This window comes from Procambarus clarkii, chromosome 14, assembly GCF_040958095.1.
Source record: "Procambarus clarkii isolate CNS0578487 chromosome 14, FALCON_Pclarkii_2.0, whole genome shotgun sequence".
In the NCBI taxonomy this organism is placed as follows: Eukaryota; Metazoa; Arthropoda; class Malacostraca; order Decapoda; family Cambaridae; genus Procambarus; species Procambarus clarkii.
The window spans coordinates 10960751-10984617 of NC_091163.1; the positions used below are offsets into that span (position 1 = coordinate 10960751).

At 42.9% G+C, this 23867-nt stretch overlaps 1 protein-coding gene across 1 annotated transcript in view; it reads right to left on the minus strand.

The window, feature by feature from the left end:
* Positions 1 to 5014: 5014 nt before the first annotated feature.
* LOC123771439 (titin) overlaps positions 5015 to 23867 on the minus strand; it is a 236050-nt gene continuing 217197 nt past the window's right edge. The window contains exons 51-54 of the mRNA XM_045763962.2: positions 21740 to 21812; positions 17445 to 17539; positions 13282 to 13414; positions 5015 to 5347 (exon numbers count right to left, since the gene is read on the minus strand). Coding sequence (XP_045619918.2) covers positions 5222 to 5347; positions 13282 to 13414; positions 17445 to 17539; positions 21740 to 21812 — 427 coding nt within the window. The 3' untranslated portion in view covers positions 5015 to 5221. The remainder of the gene's footprint in view (positions 5348 to 13281; positions 13415 to 17444; positions 17540 to 21739; positions 21813 to 23867) is intronic.

The following is a 23867-nucleotide window of genomic DNA, read 5'->3' on the forward strand; positions in this document are numbered from 1 at the left end:
TCATATGCAAACGAGTATAGACCCAGAACTAAACATCTTATCTACTATCTGTGACAATCATTACTTTAATGATCAAAATTGCAGATATTATACAGCACAAGATGTAAACAATGTATTAACACATAATCACAATGTCCATGTAATTAACTTGAATGTAAGATCTCTAAGCAAACACTTTGATCATGTTATCTTCATTCAAACTGTTGACAACAAATTCTCTTTTCTTATACTTACTGAAACGTGGTTAAAAGAGGATGCTACTCAACTCTTTACCATTCCAAACTACTCAGCAATTCACAACTGTCGACCAATTCAGAGGTGTGGTGGTACTGCTCTTTACTACCACCAAGAACTGACATGCTTAAAAGTAATTAGAACTAGAGACTCCTGTGGAGAGTATATCTTCGTTTCAGAATCAAGGGTGCCGAGACTGTTATGACTGTTGGAGCAGTCTATAGAATTCCTAAGACTTATGTGTCTGAATTTAACTCTAACCTTAGAAATCTAATACAGTACTAGATAACAGAATGAACAAAAAACATTTAATTATTTCAGGGGACTTTAATAGTGACCTCTGTAACCCTGATAACACTCCTGCAGCTAGTTTCCTCAACTGTATGAATTCCTGCTTCCTAATACCCTTAATCACTAGACCTACTAGAATGACTGATAGCACTGCTTATGCTCTTGACCACATCTGGACTAACATAACCTCTCCACTTACTTCAGGGATAATCATTGATAGGACCACAGACCATTACCCCTCATTCCACATAAGTCCACTGTAACACGTGTGACCCCCCACCCCCTTAGAGTTCACACCCAGGGAAGCCTTCTCCAAGAGGTCAGCTCAGATGACCTCCGTATTATCTTGTATATTGATTAAAAAATTCCTGGGTTAGTCTTAGTCAGCTAGTTTCAAGTATGTAATATTTCATGATACTCTTGTCAAACATTGCAATGGAATTAGACCCCAGACTCTTATGTGTAAACATCCATGGATCTCCCCCCTTTTAGCCAGGTCAAAGGTCAGTCACACACATAATTAATAATTCCTCTCTTGAACAGTGTATGGTGAATGTCAAACAAGTTTAATGAAAATTATTAAGTGTTTGTGCACGTGTGGCCCGACCCCTTGCATTTTTGGTGTAGGTATCAACAGCAAATCTCCCCTCCCCCCCTGTTGGGGTTGTATATAGAGGTCCTGTAGAGACTTAGTTTGACAGAGTGCGGAACACCGGGGTCGAGAGAGGGCTGTGGAGAACATCGCACAGCAGGGAGTGACAGAGTGAATCCACCGGATGGAGAGACAGAGGTCTTAAGGTAATGTGTGTAATCTCTGAGGTTTTGTTCCATGCCTAAATTTCTTAACTCTTGGCCAGTGTTAGAGTAGGATTTATAAGTGGTGATTAGCATAATTTTGGTCTCAATAAACTCCTGTTAAATTTCCCGTCTGTGTCAATTGTTGAATCCTCTTAGCCTTTTGGATATACATGTACAACGTTTGAACAAGTTTTAACACCTAACTAACTCCAGTATGTTTCTGTGAATAATTCAATTTCTCCCACCCTATCCATCAACATTGGTGTTCCTCAGGGCAGCATACTTGGCTCTCTCCTCTTTCTCATCTACATTAATGACCTTCCAAATGCCTCCCAACACCTCAAACCAATTCTATTTGCTGACGACACAACTTTCATTTTCTCCAATCCTGACCCCCTTGCTCTAAATGCCTCAGTGAATACTGAGCTAAATAAAGTCCATCTTTGGCTAACTGCCAACAAACTCACCCTTAACATTGACAAAACTTTCTATATTCTGTTTGGCAATAAATCCTGTAATCAAATAAACCTCAGGATAAACAATACCCAAATTTGTGACAAAATAGATGGCAAATTCCTTGGCGTTCTCATTGACCACAAGCTGAATTTCCAGGGATACATTCTAAATATATATAAAAAAGTTTCAAAAACTGTTGGCATTCTTTCTAAGATCAGATATTATGTACCTCGCCCTACCCTGGTGACGCTCTATTACTCCCTCAATTATCCATATCTCAATTATGGAATTTGTGCTTGGGGTTCTACTACCCAAAATCATTTGCATCCTCTAATTACTCAACACAAAGCTGCTATTAAGACAATATCCAACTCTGGCCCCAGACATCACTCGGTACCCCTACTCAAATCTCTGAATATGTTAGATATTAAGTCACTGCACATTCTCTCATGTGTGTTATACATATATAAAATGCTGAACTGTAATGCCAATCCTGACCTCAAAAGCTTTATTGAAGGTTGTAACAGAACCCATGAGCACTACACCAGAAACAAATACAGTTTTGATATTCCAAGAGTACGACTTAATCAAACTAGAAATGCTCTACAAATCAAGGGACCCAGAATGTGGAATGACCTTCCCAATCATGTTAAAGACTTTACCTCTCTCATCCAGTTTAAGATAAAAACTAAGCACTACCTAATAAATTCCCTGTAACCTACCTTGTCCCTATATTGTCAACCCATGTCTGTTTTTTTAAACAACGCTGTTTGTCGACCTAATTGTATTTGTGCTACTTTTTCTGCCATGTTCCCCCCATTTTTTATTTTTATTTTTAATTGTTCTCAACACATTTTATACTTTAATCTCAATTAGTATTAAGTTTTAGTGTTTATGTACTGTTTTTCCTGCTCGAAACGCTTTGCGTAATAGTGGCTTTAGGCATTGTATGTACTAGCTCTATCTATAAATCTATCTATTTTTGTAAAGCCTCTTGTATGTATGTACCTTACCTGAATAAACATTTATTTATTTATTTATTTATTTATTTAGTTACAAGTACAGTATCTCTGGAAATTTTCATTATCTGCTGGTGTAGACCTGACCAAATGTAAACTGTGTCAACAAAATTATTCACACACCCTCTGTCACTATGTGATGGAGTGCAAAAAGATACATGAATTTGAAGACAATTCTATAACAAATGTTCAAGAGATGTGTAAATATTTAATTCAAAATGATATGCTGCCAGAAGTTCTGGCAAAATATTCCCAGTTTGCTAACTGTAGGTAGTAACTGAGTGATTGTAACCTATCCACCACTGCCCACTGGATGGGTGGCGGTGTGCAGGATAAACATATTAATTGTGACACTAGCTCTTCACATATGTCAGTTGCTGAATTTGGAAACTATACTTGTTGTCGGTCTTGAGCCCATTGTTGATGTGACGATGTGCATTGAATTTTGTAACTAGCTCATCAAGATTCTAACTTGCTTAGCTAAATGAATTGTGGAGTTCATTCCCTGAGCCCATTATGTACCTCTGTAACCCTTTCCATTACTGCCCACAATATGGGTATGGGGTGCATAATAAATGAACTAAACTAAACTACAACAATACATTTTTGTATATTTTACCAAACAGTTGAAATAAGTATGTACTGTACTATCATTATGGGAGGATAAGCTGAAATTTTAATGGCTGAGAGTGAGGAAGAATTGCAAAAGATTGTAATGAGAGTGATAGTGTGTACTAGAGATGAAAGTTGGTCAATGTAGGAAAAAAGTAAGGCTAGGTATAGTGCATGTGAGAATGGAATTGAACATTGTGGTTTTTATTGTGGCTCTATAGATTGGCAAGATAGTGATATGAACAACAGGATAAAAATGGGGAATTGAATACTGTTAAGGGGTAGCAAGTTTTAAATACTCTATTTGGAGGCAAGTTAGATAAAAATGGGAATACTGTATGAAAGGTGAAATAAGAATGTGGCTAATGAGTGGGAGAAGAGTGGTAGGAGAGGTGAATAGTAAAATAAGAGGAAGGAATGTTAGTTTGGTAGTTGAGAAGGCACTGACTGTATAATATACTACTCCCAGCCCTGATACATGGAAATTTGGTATAGAAAGGGGGAGGATGCTGAAATGTACAAGCAGTGGATATTATTTTTAAGGAGAAGCAGTTTGTGTAAGTATATGGAATGGTCTTAGCAATGAGGAAGTATATGAGGGATGCAGTATGAGTGAAAAGGTAAGGGAATGAAATGTAAAGTGAATGAAGTACAGCACACTAAGGTTGTATGAAAACATTAGTAGAATGTTTGAGGTTGTATGAACAAGTTAGTAGAATGTTTGAGGTTGTATGATCAAGTTAGTAGAATGTTTGAGGTTGTATGATCAAGTTAGTAGAATGTTTGAGGTTGTATGATCAAGTTAGTAGAATGTTTGAGGTTGTATGAACAAGTTAGTAGAATGTTTGAGGTTGTATGAACAAATCAGTAGAATGTTTGAGGTTGTATGAACAAGTTAGTAGAATGTTTGAGGTTGTATGAACAAGTTAGTAGAATGTTTGAGGTTGTATGAACAAATCAGTAGAATGTTTGAGGTTGTATGAACAAGTTAGTAGAATGTTTGAGGTTGTATGATCAAGTTAGTAGAATGTTTGAGGTTGTATGATCAAGTTAGTAGAATGTTTGAGGTTGTATGATCAAGTTAGTAGAATGTTTGAGGTTGTATGAACAAGTTAGTAGAATGTTTGAGGTTGTATGAACAAATCAGTAGAATGTTTGAGGTTGTATGAACAAGTTAGTAGAATGTTTGAGGTTGTATGAACAAGTTAGTAGAATGTTTGAGGTTGTATGAACAAATCAGTAGAATGTTTGAGGTTGTATGAACAAGTTAGAAGAATGTTTGAGAATGCTTAATGAGAAGGGTGGTTTAAGGGGAATCACATGGTAGAAACGGACAACTAGTATCTTTGAAGGAAACACTGTAATAATATATAAAACATAAGGTAAAGTGATGGGATCAGAGTGCTTGAAAGTGTGAAAGGATTGTGTGATGATAGTAACCACATGTAGAAGCATCTGCTCTGATCATCATCTGATGGGAAGCTTCCAAGAGAGGGGTAAGACATTAGGGTCATAGAAGAGAATAGTGATTGTGGCTAACTGGTCTGTTAATTATGCCTCCAAAAATACATTGAACATGCAAGAATAGGACAAAAATAATACAATGCATTTTCATATTTTATTACAAGTATTTGAATGCAACATCATTCCTAATACTGTATATTGTACTGTAAATGTTTTGATTTTTAGTATTTTTGTGTATATAAATGGGTTTAATGTTTACTTAGATGCCAATTTTAGCACTTGTACTAGCATATATTTACAGATTAAAATCACAATGTAAAACTATAATTAAATTATATATTTTAAACTCAAGGAGATGCATCTCCACTGAGTTTACTGAGATAAGATTCCTGCAGAGAGAGTATGGAAGCTGTGAGGCCATTCCCAAAGCGGTTGTCTGCACCTTGCACAATATCCCACCAGGAATCTGATACCTAAGGAAAAATCAATCAGTAAATGTACTGAAGTTTTAATTTTCTGCTGGGCCCTCAGTAGCTCTTTGTAACTTCCTCTCTGGTGAAGCCAAGCATCAAAATGAAACCCAAGCAAACCTACTGGTAGACTGGATCAGATCTGGCACTGTGAGGTGAGGGAAGCTTGGGATTCAAAGATCAACAGAAAACAAAGAAGAAACCCTATGAGAAAGACAGTCAAAGCAAACAAACTACTCCCTGAAAAAAATAATTTCTGAAAAACAAAGAAGGCAAATGGTTATTGGTACAGCGGAACAACTACCTTTGATGCACCCTATCACTAGGTAACCTGGGATCCCAGCCAGCCACAAACCTCACTCAACAGCTGTCAAAACTGACCGCAACACTCCACGAGGAAGAAGAAGAGCAGGAACAAGAAGCTACTGCTGGCTTGCTGGATAAGGGTGTTTCATTAGATTCCATGCTTGATTCCTATAGCTCATTCCCAACAGCACCTTCTTGAGGTTATCTTGAAATGATTTCAGGGCTTTGCGTCCCATCGACCTGGTCCTCGACCAGGCCTCCTTTTTTTTGTTACACACCCCCAAGAAGCAGCCCATAGCAGCTGTCTAACTCCCAGGTACCTATTTACTGCTAGGTGAAAAAATACATCAGGGCAAAGGAAACTCTGCCCATTTGTTTCCGTCTCCACTGGGGATCGAACCTGGAACCTCAGGACTATGAATCCAGAGCACTGTCCACTCAGCTGTCAGGCCCCTTAAGACCTTGGCAGGGAATTCTGGCTTTTCTGTGGGGAGCCCCTACGGCTCCCTGGAGCTTATCGGGCTAATGTATGTTATATTAGACCGGGACATTAGCTAAGGAGTTCAGACCTACCAGGGACCAGCGTCAGAACCTGGCCCCTTCAGAGAGGTTTCAGAGAGCAATGGCTCTGGAAAACCCCTTTGTAGTTGGGGTTTTCCTTATCTGCCATTGACTGGGGTTAGGCACCCAGAAAGGTAGGCATAACAAAACAAACCCCACATGGTAAAAAACTAAAACAAAAAACCGAACAGAGAGGTAGAAACTCCCTACAATCATAAGGAAACAAGCAAACAAGCAAACAAAGAAACATCACACTTTACTGCCGCACCGATTGTCCGCGCAGCCCTCCCCGCCCCGAGAGGGGAAGGGGGGAGCCCTGGACCTACCACGCTGGCTGCCATGCTGGCTGCCATGTGTGTTCTTGTTGCCTTGGGTCGCAGGTTACGACCAATTATCTCAGCTTTGTGTTGCAGAGTTTGTGGTGGCCGCCTCCCGGGTTAGCCCTTTCTTTTCCTTCTCTTTGGGTATGAAGCTCCAGGGAGCCGTAGGGGCTCCCCACAGAAAACCAGCATTAAATGTAATGAAACACCATTTTCTGGGTGAGCCCCGGAGGCTCCCTGGCAACCCTCCCTCCCACCGGTCGGCATTTTTTTGTGTTGGTTGAAGCTTAGCTTCCGAACTGAAGCTTGGCAGCCGGCGTGGTAGGTCCGGGGCTCCCCCCTCCCCCTCTCGGGGCGGAGAGGGCTGCGCGGACAATCGGCGCGGTAGTAATGTGTGATGTTTGCTTGTTTGCTTGTTTCCTTGGGATTGTAGGGAGTTTCTACCTCTGTTCGGTTTTTTGTTTTAGTTTTTTACCATGTGGGGTTTGTTTTGTTATGCCTACCTTTCTGGGTGCCTAACCCCGGTCGATGGCAGATAAGGAAAACCCCAACCACAAAGGAGTTTTCCAGGGCCATTGCTCCCAGAAAACTCTCTGAAAGGGCCAGGTTCTGGCGCTGGTCCCTGGTAGGTCTGAACTCCTTAGCTAATGTCCTGGTCTAATATAACATACATTAGCCCGATAAGCTCCAGGGAGCCTCCGGGGCTCACACAGAAAATGGCGTTTCATTACATTCAACGCTGGCTTTTTTGAGGGAACATGAGATTACAGTACTGTAGTAGCAAGAGAAATGGTGATGCGGGTTTACTAATAGAAGTTGATGGTAGGAGAGCAGGGTTAAGGGTACAGGGGCATTAAGAAGTGTCACAAATGTTTTAATGCTACACACAGAAATTACAATAGCGTGATGCATCAAATAAACAAATCCACAAGGGCTGTGATGAGGGTTCAAACCTATGTCCAAGAAGATCCCAGACACGCCTTAATCGATTGAGCTACAACATGGTAGAAGAATTGCAACTGGGAGTTCAACTTTACCTACCACGGATTCTGCAATCTCTCCGAGACAGAAACCAGGATTTTACACAATTCCCCCATGCACCCGATCTCTGGCAATAAGCTATTCTACCTCCTTGCCCTTACTTCATTACACACAGCACAGCACATTACCCAGCACAAAAGCGTGATGCATCAAATGAACACTCCACGAGGGATAGTGGAGTGTTCATTTGAGATAGTGACTTCTTGTGATTTGAGACTTCTACTATTGAGATAGTAGAAGTGAGATACCCATGGGAATCTCACTTAGGGACATGGGAGAAGGGTGGGATGGGATCACTGCAAGCACAAGTTTGTCCAACAAGTCACATGCTGCATTTAAGAAGTAGATGGCAAAGAAGGACCCTGAGATACCAGAGGGGGGGGGGGGGGAGACTAAATCCACTGAAAACCTTGGGACATTATACCCAGGCATCTCAAAACCTCCACCACACTGTGACTGGAGCAGACGAGATAAACTCCTCCGCCCGCCAGACCAGAGCATATGCTAATAACTCTGTGGCATCTCAGCTACAGGGTGCAAAGGTAGAAGAGCATGGTGCTGGGTCACTAGTGACCCAGAACTATTATTCACAGCTGAAACAGTTGTTCATAAGGCTGAAAAGATACCATGACCAGGCACTAATCATACACAAGCACATAGCTAACTGTATAACACCCTCTCTTCCTATGGTTAGCAAGTTTCGTGCACTACTTTGAGCCGAGACAATTTTGCTGGAACAAGGAAAATGTAAGCTGGCTTCAAGGAAAGGAAACCCTGGAATGCAGAACTCCTGTTCAAGGGATTGCCAACACACAACTTTGCTGATATAAGAGCAACCAGGAAGATTTCAAAGGAAAATGCCCTCTATTTTTACCAGGTGAGTAAATCAGGTAGTTGGTTGGTCGTGACCACAGGTGAGTTGGGCTGGTGGTGGTAGGTTTATTCGGCTGTAACAAAGATAGTTTACCTTGGTTGCCTCTTCGTTCTTTAAAATTAAACTACTGTACTGTAATTTATTTTGTTTTGCCTATCTTTTTGGTGGTGTTTCTTAGCTTCGGGTTGGTTTCTAATTCCAAAGCTCCTCTTGCCTCATAGACACAGATTTTTGCTGTGTCTTCTGGTAAGTGAGTCTATCCCCTATCAAAAGTGCACCAGGTCTTAAAGGCCTGGTGCACTTCTCAAGATTTGGCTTCACCAGAGTGCAAGCAAGTTATGAGGAGCTACCAAGGAGGCCTCCCAGAAATATAATTTTTAATTGCATATAAATTCCACAGGTGCATACACATTCACCCACTGCATATGATGTAAATGGATATGTGCAACTAAGGCACATTACTCACACCTAAAGAAAGGAATTAAATAAATACTGTATAAACATTTCAAAGGCATACAACAAAATGTATTCCAGAATTATGAAACAGATATTATTTTATTATGAGATGGTAATTGATGGCAGTATCTCTAGGCTGAAATATCTTCCAATACAAATAAGACTGTTAACCCTCAATAACCTTTTATCATCAAAATTGTCACCTCACCTGTACATGCTAAAACACAAATTTTATGCAATGACACATTTGAATGCAACTAGGAAATGGTATAAAAAGGAAGGATGTTCATATTTTCTGGTTTCATATAGTTGGAGGAAATTGGGTGATGGTATCATTGTGTCATTCGATGCCATAAGGAAGAGAACTGGCAAATTATTGTGGGAGAAGAAAACTCACATGTTCATACTGGGTGAGAATACCTTGAGCTACCTCATCCCTTTGTGTATATTTATACCTCAATAAACTTACTGTATTTCAATTTCAATTTCCCATGTTCATCTTGGATATTTTTGTTTGTTGTTTCACTTATTAGTTTACACAATGTAGAGTTTGTGTTGAATAACCATACTACACACAGTGCTAATTATCACCATAATCCTGCTATTATCAGAATCCTGGTCATTTTTATCACAGTCACAGGTCTTCTGTAATACTATCATCGTTAAATAAAAGCAATTACATATATATATTTTGACATTTTTAGGCAATACTAGGATCACAAGCTAAACAGCAGTGCTGTTAGCTCATGCTCCATACACCAGCCTTGGTTACTCAGTACTGAGGCTCTCACATTTGGGAATGTTACCCCATGCTTTTTTTTTAAATGGTGTCTGTTTACTAAAGCCATGAGGAAGCTGATATAAACCCTGTGTATCCACTGGACATTTAAATCATGCACAGTACCCTCAATTCTATATAGTATACAGAATACAATGTGTGCAGTTCAGCAACATTTACTCATATTATATATATACAATTTATGCAGTTTAACCACTGCACTGCGCAACACACCTTGAGGTACTCAATGGGTGGTGAGTAATGTGCCTCAGGGTGTTCATAGGTATAGCGTAGCATTCAAAACACCCATGGCTACACGGGGGTTCACGTCAGCTTCCTCGGGGCTCTTGTAAACAGACGCCATTTAAAAAAAAAATCGTGGGTAACATTCCCCGGGTGTGAGAGCCTCAGTACTGAGTGAGCAACTAAGGCTGACACACGCAGCACGAGCTAACAGCATTGCTGTTTAGTTTGTGACTGCAGCATCGCCTAAAAAACCAGCGTTGAGTGTAATGAAACGCCATTTTCTGGGTGAGCCCTGGAGGCTCCCTGGAGCTTATCGGGCTAATGTATGTTATATTAGACTGGGACATTAGCTAAGGAGTTCAGACCTACCAGGGACCAGCGCCAGAACCTGGCCCCTTCAGAGAGGTTTCAGGGAGCAATGGCCCTTGAAAACCCCCTTGTGGTTGGGGTTTTCCTTATCTGCCATCGACCGGGGTTTGCACCCAGAAAGGTAGGCATAACAAAACAAACCCCACATGGTGAAAAACTAAAACAAAAAACCAAACAGAGAGGTAGAAACTCCCTACAATCCCAAAGAAACAAGCAAACAAGCAAACATCACACTTTACTGCCGCGCCGATCGTCTGCGCAGCCCTCCCCGCCCCGAGAGGGGGAGGGAGGAGCCCTGGACCTACCGTGCCGGCTGCCTAGCATCAGTTCGGAAGCTAAGCTTCAACCAATGCGAAAAAACTGCCGACCGGTCGGAGGGAGCCAGGGAGCCTCCGGAGGTCACCCTGAAAATGGCGTTTCATTACATTCAACCTCGGTTTTCTGTGGGGAGCCCCTGCAGCTCCCTGGAGCTTCATACCCAAAGAGAAGGAAAAGAAAGGGCTGACTCGGAAGGCGGCCGCCACAAACTCCGCAACGTGAAGCCAAGACAACAGGCTGCAACCTGCTACCCAAGGCAACAAGAACGCAGAAGAGCAGACGTGCATAAAGAATGGGCGGCCAAGAACCTGTACGACCCTCAAATCCCTGCGCCCGAAATGAGCCCTAGACGTCACCAACACAGCAGCAAAAGCTGCAAACGTCCGAACAGCATGGGCGCAAGGACAGACCGCAGGCTGGAAGACTTAAAAACTCTGTGGACGACCTGGGAGACCCGAGCCCTGAAACAGGGAACGAGGGTAACCGGATCAACCTAAATCACATCCCCAGACACGGTGCGCAGGTAACGGCAAAAAAGCGCAACTGGGCAATACAGGACGCACCTCCTGCTGAACCAATCAAGCATCAATTACCCAAGAACCCCTCCAGAAAGCGGCCGTCTCGACCATAGCCAGAAGGACAGAGAAAGGCTGCAAACATACAAACCTACCACCAGTACCAAAGAGCAGAAACCTGAACCGAAGGGGCTACCACAAACTGAGGAAAAGATAAGAAGGCACCCTGATCAAGGACCAGGATGGCTCAGGCGACACATGAGCAGGCCGTAGGTGTAACAAAACACGAGAAAGCATATGAAACGGGGCAGATGTGACGTCCACCCCGAATGCAAGCCGGAGCGGCTCAGCCAGCGCCACACAAAACGAGGCGACAGTAAGAAACATCAAAACTGTAGTCCAGAAAAACCCAAGAAGGACAGGACAACCCGATGCGAAAGAGAAGACAACCTACGAAGTGCAAGAAAAAGTGAATAGAAACACCAGGAACGTCATACTGTCGCCGAGACGAAGCTCGTAGGTGGGACACCATCAACAAAGTCACCTGATCACCACAGAGATGGTGATACCTGTGTCAAAATACCAGATGCAAAGAGCCGAGGAGAAGGCCGAACCAGTCACGTACAGGACCGGTCCGACCTGCCGAAAGAGGTGGAGCCGCGGGAAAAATGCCCCGGGTTTGGACACCTATCAAGCAGCGTCTGAAAATAAAGCTGGGCCGGCCACCAAGGGACCATAAGGACTACTCTTGTGGGAATTGGCTCCAATTGAGCCAGAACCCGAAGCAACAGCTGGACCGGGAGAAGAGGAACAGGTACCCCCACCTCGACCAGTCCTGCCGAAAAGCATCCACCGTGAATGCCTCGCAGGCGAGTAAGGGCACCACATAAAAAAGGGGCGATGCCTAGACCACGCCAACTCGAAGACGTCCATGGCCAGGAGTCCATACGTCCAAAAAAAAAAAAAACAAGAAATGGAAATTAAAAGCCCCAAAGAAACACAACAAGCAAACTGGCAACCAGAGAAAAGCATTGGCCACTTCAGTGTAGCAAGGCAGGCTGCGCCAGCCACAGTGTGCCCCACCCAGCCAATAAATTTTCCTCACCCAGAGCAAGACGGATGGCCCAAGACCCCTGACATACCTCAAGGGTAAAGACTATCTCAGTTAATGAAGTCCTCTAACGGGGAGTGATTCCTGAACATCCCAGGGGAAGATAACCCTGAAACGCAAGGACAGTACTAACAGAGAGAAGTTCACCCTAGGCACATGCAGCTCTGTATACAGGAAGACACCTGGCCAACACCCCAAGCACACTGCTGATACAGCTACACAAGGCAAAATCCAGAATAAGACCTTGAGGCCAGAGGTGACCATCAGCATATCTGTTCAAGAACTGGAGTGGTGGGCTCCCTTCTTCTCCCTTTTGGGGAGGGGTTATCGCTAACGAGTGGAAGTTCTAGTCATATGAAGGGTTGCTTGTTTGGTTTCTTTCAAGAGGAGCTATTTTGATCTTATGGGATGTAGATTACATGGGTTAACCAGACAGTGGTCTATTTTGATTCTCCTACCTTTCCGGGTCCTTTCCCGGTCAATGGCAATTATACGTTAAATGAAAGGTGCTCATAGGCCATTGCTCCCTGCACCTCTGAGGTGACTAGGTTATGACTCATGGTTCCTGGTAGGCATAAGAACTCCTGTGACTGATGACCCCAAACTAATATAGCACATATCAGTTCAGATAGCTTCAGGGAGTCGACAGGGCTCCCCACGGAAAATATGACAAATGTGTAAAGTTTTATTAGTGGAGTCACAGAAACAGATCTCGCTACCTTAAAGACAGTGATAAGTAGGCAATGATAGGGGAGCACATGAATAAACAAACTTATACTGTAGACGCAAGCCAACACACGGGTTATTTTACTGGATCCAATGTCTGTTTGTCTGAAAATTTGTAGATACATATATAGTATACTGTACATGTAATATAAACTATTGAATTCCACTTTTTCCTTCCCTCCAATATTGTGGGCTATACCTGTATACACAGCAATTTATATACAAAATAATGCACAGATCTTTACTGAAACAAAACTGTTGATTGAAATCATACACTCACAAATGTACAATTGTAATTTTTTTATAAAATACATACCAGAATAAGAGTTTCTTCGTTAGATTGAGAAGGTTGAATATCAGCATTTGGCACAGGAACCATTGGTGCGAAGACATTCACAGATACATTTCGCTCAATATTATGAACATGAAGCAAAGTGACAGCAAACCAACTATGTAAAAACACAAGTTGAACAATTAGAAAAAGTTTAACATTAAAGTTAACAGCAATATCACACACAAGATATGAACTAACCTAATTACTAATACTAAACTGTACTAAACAGTATTTGATAAACTTAATAATTGTGATATACAGTACAATATATTTTTTCTTCAGTAGAAATTTTACATATAAAAGTCATTTGTTGGAAGTTTCTCAGTAGCTACCTGGTGCATAACCCTTATGCATTGTGTTGCTAAGGGCTATTTGGCCATTGTCACCGACAGGAGCATAACAAAAAAAAAACAGCGTTGAATGTAATGAAACTCCATTTTCTGGGTGAGCCCCGGAGGCTCCCTGGAACTTATCGGGCTAATGTATGTTATATTAGACCGGGACATTAGCTAAGGAGTTCAGACCTACCAGGGACCAGCGCCAGAACCTGGCCCCTTCAGAGAGGTTTCAGGGAGCAATGGCCCTTGAAAACCCCCTTGTGGTTGGGGTTTTCCTTATCAGCCATTGACCGGGGTCAGGCACCCAGAAAGGTAGGCATGACAAAACAAACCCCACATGGTAAAAACTAAAACAAAAAGCTGAACAGAGAGGTAGAAACTCCCTACAATCCCAAGGAAACAAGCAAACAAGCAAACATCACACTTTACTGCCGCGCCGATAGTCCGGGGAGGGTTCATTGCTGGAACCATGGGGGTTCTCTTCGGTCCTTGCCCCTTTGGGGTTGGTCCCTTTGAGTGGCTTGTCTGCTGGATTCTCAGGGTTTGGCTCTCCGTGCATTTCATGTCCGGGGAGAGTCTTCTGTTCACCGATTGGCCAGTCGTCGCCGACTCATTTCGTTGGCTCTGCCGAACGGATGTACTCCTGGACATGGACATCTTCACGTCGGCGTGGTCTTGGCATCTCCCATTCTATGTGGCGCCCTTCCCCGCCTGCGAGACGTTCACGGTGGATGCCTTTTGGCAGGACTGGACGAGGTGGAGTTACCTGTACCTCTTTCCCAGGTCCAACTGTTGCTTCGGGTTCTGGCTCAGTTGGAGTCTTTACCTAGGAGAGTAGTCCTCGTGGCCCCTTGGTGGCCACGTTGCTTCGGGTTCTGGCTCAGTTGGAGTCTTTACCTAGGAGAGTAGTCCTCGTGGCCCCTTGGTGGCCAGCCCAGTTTTGTTTTCAGACACTGCTTGATCGGTGTCCAAACCCAGGGTGTTTCCCACGGCTCCACCTTTTTCGGCAGGTCAGACCGGTATGGTACATGGCTTGTTTGGCCTTCTCCTCGGCTCTTCGCGTCTGGTCTTTTGACGCGGGTGTATCACCATCTCCATGGTGATCAGGTAGCTTTGTTGATGGTGTTCCACCTGCGAGTTTCGTGTCGGCGACAGTATGAAGTTTCCTGGCATTTCTATTCACTTTTTTTTTGCTCTTCGTAGGTTGTCTTCTCTTTCGCATCATATTGTCTTGTATTGGTTTTTCAGGACCGTTATTTGATGCTTCTTTCTGTCACCTCGTATCGTGTGGTGCTGGCGGTGCCGCTCCAGCTTGCGTTTGGGGTATACATCACATTCGCACCGTTCCATACGCTTTCTCGAGCTTTGTTTCACCTCCAGCCTCCTCATGTGCTGCCTGAGCTGTCCTTGTCCTTGGTCAGGCCGGTGCTCTCTTATCTTTCCTCTCCTCAGTTTGTCGTAGCCCCTTCTGTTCAAGATTGTTTTTCAAAGGTCCTACTTTTGTTAGCATTAGCCTCTGTGGGTTGTTTCGGGGAGCTTCTGGCTCTCCTCCTGTGCAGGGGTTTTCTGCCCTTTTGATACTGGTGGCAGGTTTGTAGGTTTGCAGCCTTCTCCGTCTTTTCTGACGAAGGTAAAGACAGCTTCTTTCCGAAGGGTTTTTTTGGTTATTGATGCTTAGTTGGTTTGGCCGGGGGTGCGTCATGTGTTGTCTGGTTGCGGCTCTTTGCAGTTACCTGCGTGTCATGGCTGGGGTTACGCTTTGGGTTGATTTGGTTTCCCTTGTTCCCTGTTCCAGGGATCGGGTCTTCCAGGTCGACCACAGGGTTGTTAAGTCTAGCAAGCCTGTGGCCTATCCTCGCGCCCGTGCTGTTCGGACGTTTGCAGCTTTGACGCGTGGATTTGGGGGTCGTACAGGGTCCTGGCCACTCGTTCTTTTGTGAGCGTGTCTGCTCCTGTGAGTTTTTGTGTTGCTTTGGGTTGCAGGTTGCTACCTGTTGTCTTGACTTCGTGTTGCGGAGTTTGTAGCGGACGCGTAGCGGGTCAGCCCTTTCTTTTCCTTCTCTTTGGGTATGAAGCTCCATGGAGCCGTAGGGGCTCCCCACAGAAAACTAGCATTGAATGTAATGAAACACCATTGTCTGGGTGAGCCCCGGAAGCTCTCTGACAAACCTCCCTTCCAACGGTCGGCGTTTTTTTCGTGTTTGTTGATGTGTAGCTTCCGAACTGGAGTGCTATACAGCCGGCGGGGTGAGGTCAGGGGGGCCCCTCTCCCTCTCTCAGGGAGGGAGGGTTGCATGGACGAGCGGCGCGGCAGTAGTGTGTTACGTTTGCTTGTTTCCTTGGGATTATAGGGAGTTCTACCTCTCTGTTTGGTTTTTATGGTTAGTTTTTTACCATGTGGGGTTTGTTTTGTTATGCCTACCATTCTGGGTGCCTAACCTCAATCAATGGCAGATACGGAAAACCCCCAACCACAGGAGGGGTTTTCCAGGGCCATTGCTCCCTGAAACCTGTTTGAAGGGGCCAGGTTCTGGCTCATGGTCCCTGGTAGGTCTGAACTTCATAGCTAATGTCCTGGCCTAATATAACATATATTAGTCCAATAAGCTCCAGGGAGCCTCCGGGGCTCACACAGAAAATGACATTTCATTAGATTCAGCACTGGTTTTTTGCCAGAATTTTTCGCCCTATTGCATCTAAAATATGCCGCTTACGATTTTTACTATTTTTCCTGTGATCAGGGAACACAAATAAACACTTTTAAAAGATGAAATAATTTTTTTTTTTTATGTGCCTGTGGGTGTCAAAGCCCAAATCGCCCAGAGCAGCTTAGTGGTTAAGGCACTATGCACAGGGCAGGGGTTAATGCTCTGGTACCTTGGGGCCTCAATAAATGTACCAGGCTTCTGCTACCAGTGTAACCTACCACAGACTATGACCACAATTTTGATTGCTCACAGTGGTGAGGCGAGCTTCAGCAGGCCAGAGATCCACCAAAATCTTAGATTACTGCCCAGAAAGTCACAGGTAAAACAAAACAAACCAGTGCTCTTATGAAAAGGAAAAAAATTAGAAACAAGATAAATAATAGTTGGCAGTGAACCAACAAATCTCATGTCAATTTCCTCAACTGCCACCAGATGGCATTTCAGGTCACCTGAGGTCTTTGTCCACTGACACCCTAACTCACATGATACCTGCAGCATCACAACCTTATGGATAAAAAGGAACAACCTACTTACTGCATTGTTTTTCCATGGCTCATCTCCGAGATCATGCAGAAGGTTGTTTGACTTAGCCAGCCAGCAATCCCCGCTTCAATGGTGTATGGTAGTTTGCTGCTTTGTTGCCTTTCATTGCCAATATATCCATGATAATTATCTAGGCTTAGGGCTTCTGGCAATCTAACAGGAAGGCACCAGTTGAAGGAATAAGGAGGCAGTCTGACTGAGACCCCTGGTGACCTAGCCCACCAACTGGTGGCATCATGCACATCAAAACTGTCGTTTACCAGTAGCAATGAGCAACTGCTTGGTTTGCATCTGAATATTTATTTATGTATGATAGTTTTTACTAATCATTCTGGTATTCGGAAGATCTGTAATTCCCAAACTGCTCCTACCTTGTAGAGAACTAGATTCTATTCCTGGCTCGTGGTAGGTCAGCACGAGTCTCAGAGACCTGGTACACTTCTCAAGTCTTGGCTTTGACAGAGCTATGAAGAGCTAACAAGGGGGGCTTTCAGAAATTGTCTATTGCAAGAGTTGTCTCTGCAACTTTTTAAACAGAAAACTTTAGATGTCTTACCTTTTAGGCATTAACTCAACAAAAAAGTCAATTCCAATGAAAACACTCTGATTTCTCAAAAGGTTTTCAGATGCTCGTGCCTCGTATTCACATTCCTGATAAATATGAAAAATAAAATCAGAGAAGTGATGTAACTGTAATTAACATTATATAATAAATAAAATACATATCCTCCATAATTTCATAAATTTATAAGACAAATTATAAAATGAATAAACCATACCATAAACATTGAGATGTAAATAAACTGATTGTTGAATGTCATGCAGAAAATCCTAAACAATACACTATAACAAATTAATCTATCCTTATGTGGGTATAAAGGCTACAAATTAAAAGCCAATTCTGATGATAGGCCCCACTGTAGCTCAACTGTAAGAAAGTTGGCAGGAAATGAGCGCATCAGTTGTGGAAGTTCTGTTTGGCCAATTGGGGACCAGAGCCAGAACCTGGCCTTCCCTCGCTGAGGCACAGGAAGTAAGTGACAATGTGCCACGCCATTAGAAAGACTCTCCAGAAAGTCAGTGAAGCATAACAGACAACTAGAGGTTTCAGAGAAAACAAAGCCTCAAAACTGCCAGATTTCACAAACAATTCACAGAGAATAAGAGAATCACTTAAACTAGTTGAAACTCATTAGTACAGATTACCACCAGCAGGCAGCCTAGCCCCAGCCCTCAGTCAGCTCCTTATCTCAGTTTTGTTGTTGATGTGTTGGACTATAGTTAAGCCTATACTCTGCCAGTCATGGGCAAGCCGCCATCACTTCAAGCAAAGTGCTGGCTATCCTTGGGCTTTGTTCTGCAGCGGCCATCCTGGAAACACAAACCGTAACTGTCTCTATTTTCTGCTTGTTACAACTTGTAATAAAATTGTTACATCTTGGCTTAACGTGTTTATGACGTATTAGAACGTTGTTACAACTTGATATATTGGTTGTTATAACTGGTTAGGAAGTGTTAAAACTTGTTCGAACGTTGTACCAGCGTCTTAGTTTCAGTGTGTGTTTAGCGGGCATTTGCTTAATGTATTGTTCCTTAATTTAGTGCTAGATTCACATGAGTGTTTTTGATCTAGCTTGTGTGAGCTTGGCTCTTGCTGGGTTTTGGCCTGCATATGCTCAGGGGGTTTTCTTCCCTGGGTGCCCACTAACAATGCCCTTGCACAGTCAGTTATTTTCTCTGATGTGTTCAGGAGTTTGTCTCTGAGAGGCCTGGCCATTGGGGTGGAAAGCCTTGCTTAACCACTTAACTGCGCCAACCAAGTATTCTTGGTCGGCGGGAAACTGCGCCAAGAAAACTCTTTTTGATTTTTCGTATCCATACTAAATGTGTGCAAGGTTGGTTGTGTACAAAATGGACTCTTAGGACCTAAAGTGAGAGGCAGCGATCTTGGAAAAAAATCCCAGAATGCCCTTGGGCTGTTGGCTGGGTTAGTACTGAGTGAGCAACCATGGGTGGCACACGCTTCTCTGGCTCCCAAATAGCTGTCCGACGCGGTGTTGAAAGATCGCGCATTGTCGGTGAAATTTAAACCTTATTGTTTGAAGAACATAAGGGGTCATAATATTGTATCATCTAAATATCAATCTATTTAGATGATACATAGATGAATCATATTCTGCATTCAGTGATGATGCATCTGATACAAGTAGCATAGATGAACAGTATTAGCGGCTTCCTTGTGGTGTTTTCCATAGATAATTTCAAGAATAGCTCAATCTCTTCTTGACTGACGGACATTCTTTGAGGCTGGTTGAATCTCTTCCAGACTGATGGACACTCTTTGAAGCTGGCTGAATCTTTTCCTGTGTGGGACCATACAAAGTGGTCTTTTCACGACTACCTTACAAAGTGATCTTTTCCTGTAATCTTTTCAAGACTACCTTACATTTTACAAGCTTGGCTACATACCACCTACAGGTACTAATGCCAATGGTGTACATGAGTGTGTTATTTGCAAGCACACAGAACGAAGAAACAGGAATTGAAATCTATCTGTACCTGGTGCAATGAGAGCGAAGTCGTGCTGTGTACCATGGGCCACTTTTTGATTATTACTCAAATTCTGGTGAAACTGTACACATTGTAATTTTAGTGAATTTTTAACAAGTAATATTGCGATAATAAACATTTATTGTGGACACATTACTGACACATGTATCACAGTTCCATGGAATATTATGAACGTTCTACTGTGTACATATTGTAAAGGACACAAATATGCATCATATACGATAAAAATAACAAAAATATACAAACAAATAAAACCGCATTGGAAATACATAAAACAAATAATTGAAAATATATTTGTGGCAACACCCGGTGCTTGAATGGCCCGCGTGAACGTGTCTGGGCGATTCACGCATGGGCGACCAGGCTCTGATGACATCACAGTGCACCTTGTCCACGTCCCAACAGCCAAAGTAAGTGGAATTTGGTATTTATTTTTACATAGACATGTTCAGGAAAGGGAATTTATTATTTTACAAAGAAAAAATAATTTTTTGGGAACACTTTATTTCATGCGCACCGGGGGAATTTCACAATTTCACAATTTCAAGAATGGCATTTAGACACTTGTGCAAGGAATCATTCAGAACTTTGTATACCACCTATGTCAGACCAATCCTGGAGTATGCAGCCCCAGCATGGAGTCTATATCTAGTCAAGCATAAGACCAAACTGGAAAAAGTTCAAAGGTTTGCCACCAGACTAGTACTCGGGCTGAAAGGTATGAGCTGCGAGGAGAGACTACGGGAATTAAACCTCACATCACTAGAAGGCAGAAGAGTTAGGGGGGGGATATGATCACCACGTACAAGATTCTCAGAGGAATTGACAGGGTAGATAAAGACGGGCTATTTAACACAAAGGGCACACGCACTAGTGACACAGGTGGAAACTGAGTGCCCAAATGAGCCACAGAGATAATAGAAAGAATTTTTTTAGTGTCAGAGTAGTTGACAAATGGAATGCATTAGGCAGTGATGTGGTGGAGGCTGACTCCATACACAGTTTCAAGTGTAATTACCTAAGTGTAGTTACAGGATGAGAGCTACGCTCGTGGTGTCCCGTCTCCCCAGCACTCTTTGTCATATAATGCTTTGAAATTACTGACGGTTTTGGCCTCCACCACCTTCTCACTTAACTTGTTCCAATCGTCTACCACTCTGTTTACAAAAGTGAATTTTCGTATATTTCTCTGGCAGCTTTGTTTCGTTAGTTTAAATCTATGACTTCTTGTTCTTGGAGACCCGGAACAGATAGATATGATAGAGCCCAATAGGCTCAGGAACCTGTACACCAGTTGATTGGCAGTTGAGAGGCGGGACCAAAGAGCCAGAGCTCAACCCCTGCAAGCACAAACAGGTAAGTACAATAAACTCGGCGCGGCACGGTGGTTAACAATAAGGTTTGAATTTCACCGACAGTGTGATCTTTGAACACCGCGTCAGACAGGTGTTTGGGAGCCAGAGGCACGTATGCCATCCATGGTTGCTCATTCAGTACTAACCCAGCCAGCAGCCCTAGGGCATTCTGAGAATTTTTTCCAAGATGGCTGCCTCTCACTGGAGGTCCTAAGAGTCTATTTTGTACACAACCAACCTCGCACACATTTAGAATGAGTACGGAAAAATAAAAAAAGAGTTTTCTTGGCGCAATTTTCCGCCGACCGAGAATAATCGGCTGGCGCAATTTAGTGGTTAAGAAACATGGAGCAGTCTATCTGCCAAACATCAAACAAACTTTTTGCTATACAAAAAAATGAAAAAAATTTGAACAAATTTGAAGAAAGAAAAAGTCATAAAAGTTTATTCAGTGTATGTAAAGTAGGCTGCTCCATTATTTAAAACATCAAATATCATATTGATGTTTTTCGGTGGTAGAACGGATTATTTCTATTTACATTCTTTTCAATCGGGAACTTCGTTTTGAATGATGTCAATTTCACATGACGACCACGGCATCGGAACGGATTAAAGTCGTTATTTGAGGTTCCACTGTACTGTATATACATTTATTATAATAATAATTTAATTACAGTATAAAGTGTGGCTTTGATAATTCTCTGACTTTAGGGATGACTTCTCTGATCCCCAAGCTCTCATCACATAGCAGAGTCAGATTCTGGTTATCTGCTAATAGGCAAGAGTGGGTCTCTGACTCTTCAATAGGATAAAGAATTATCAAAGCAGCACTTTATACTGTAATTAAATTATTAAAATACAGAACATCATACTCATAACTTCACAAATTTTGGAGTACTGTATATTAAAATTAGGACTTTCTTACCTGCAATACTTTTTGAGCTCCAGACCAATCACGAGTTTCATTTGGGTATTTACAGTTTGTGTCTTCCAACAACCTATAGCAAAAAAATATGAGAATGTACATCTTTGTCCACACTGTTGTAATGCCCTAAAATGCCCATAAAAACAATGCCCTAAAATTATTTGTACTGAATTACAAATTATCATTACAGCTTAGTATCATTATAGATACTAAGCAGTTTTCCTTAGAAGACCCTCTGACAAAGAAAGAAAGAACAATAGTGACATTATATCAATAAAATATAAGGTACAGTAATTTGTGCTGGGCTCCATCTTATGTTGGAATCCAAGGAAATCAAGTTGATAAAGAAATGATATGATCCATCTCAGAACCAAGCACATGTAGTAACCCAATTCCATGTTTAAATGTTCTCATATTCAGCAGAGAGCATCTTCATTTTAATAGGGAATTAAGTTGAATTTATCAAACAAACAATGTAATGGACAAAAATACTTTCTTCCTTTAAGTATTAATTTAGAATTGGAAAACTTCACTAGTAATGTACTGAAGTCCACTTATTTGTAATCACCTTCAGGCTTCAGTCACAGACATTTATTACTCTACAAACTAAACATCAGAATATATAAAAGAATGGGCACAAGCAATATAGGATAACTTTCTAAGAATGAACTGCCGTGAAGTTGAGCATAGCAATGAGAAAAATTATATAGCTAATTCAAAATTGTATGTTAATTACAATAAAAATACAAGACGGACCTTCAACTTATGCTGTATAGGAAGGGATTACAAAACTTATGACCCCTAAGAGCCTGACTTAGAATAGAGAACCTCAATATTCCAACACCACAAAGAGGATGATAATAACTTGTCACCCATATGAGTACAGTACAGGAAAAAATATCAGCAGCATACAAATGTTTACACTATTAGAAAATGAAATTAACACAGCCACGTAACAGGGGTTGAAAAAAACCAGCGTTGAATGTAATGAAATGCCTTTTTCTGGGTGAGCCCCGGAGGCTCCCTGGAGCTTATCGGGCTAATGTATGTTATATTAGACCAGGACATTAGCTAAGGAGTTCAGACCTACCAGGGACCAGTGCCAGAACCTGGCCCCTTCAGAGAGGTTTCAGGGAGCAATGGCACTGGAAAACCCTCTTGTGGTTGGGGTTTTCCTTATCTGCCATCAACCGGGGTCAGGCACCCAGAAAGGTAGGCATGACAAAACAAACCCCACATGGTAAAAAACTAAAACAAAAAACCGAACAGAGAGGTAGAAACTCCCTACAATCCCAAGGAAACAAGCAAACAAGCAAATATCACACTTTAGTGCTGCGCCGATTGTCCGCACAGCCCTCCCCACCCAGAGAGGGGGAGGGGGGAGTCCCGGACCTACCGCGCCGGCTGCCAAGCTCCAGTTCGGAAGCTAAGCTTCAACCAACGCAAAAAAACCGCCAACCGGTGGGAGGGAGGGTTGCCAGGGAGCCTCCAGGGCTCACCCAGAAAAAGGCGTTTCATTACATTCAACGCTGGTTTTCTGTGGGGAGCCCCTACGGCTCCCTGGAGCTTCATACCCAAAGAGAAGGAAAAGAAAGGGCTAACCCAGGAGGCGGCTGCCACAAACTTTGCAACGTGAACCAGAGACAACAGGATGCAACCTGCGACCCAAGGCAACAAGAACGCACAGGAGCAGACGCGCATAAAGAATGGGCGGCCAAGAACCTGTGCGACCCTCAATTCCCTGCACCCGAAATGAGCCGTAGACGTCACCAACACAGCAGCAAAAGCTGCAAACGTCCGAACAGCACGGGCGCAAGGACAGACCGCAAGCTGGAAGACTGAAAAAAACTCTGCGGACGACCTGGGAGACCCGAGCCCTGAAACAGGGAGCGAGGGGAACCGGATCAAAACAAAGCGCATCCCCAGATACGGTACGCAGGGAACGGCAAAAACGCAACTGGACAACACAGGACGCATCCCCGGCCAAACCAATCAAGCATCAATAACCCAAGAACCCCTCCAGAAACCAGCCATCTCGACCATCGCCAGGACGGAGAAAAGCTGCACACATACAAATCTACCACCAGTACCAAAGAGCAGAAACCTGAACCGAAGGGGCTACCACAAA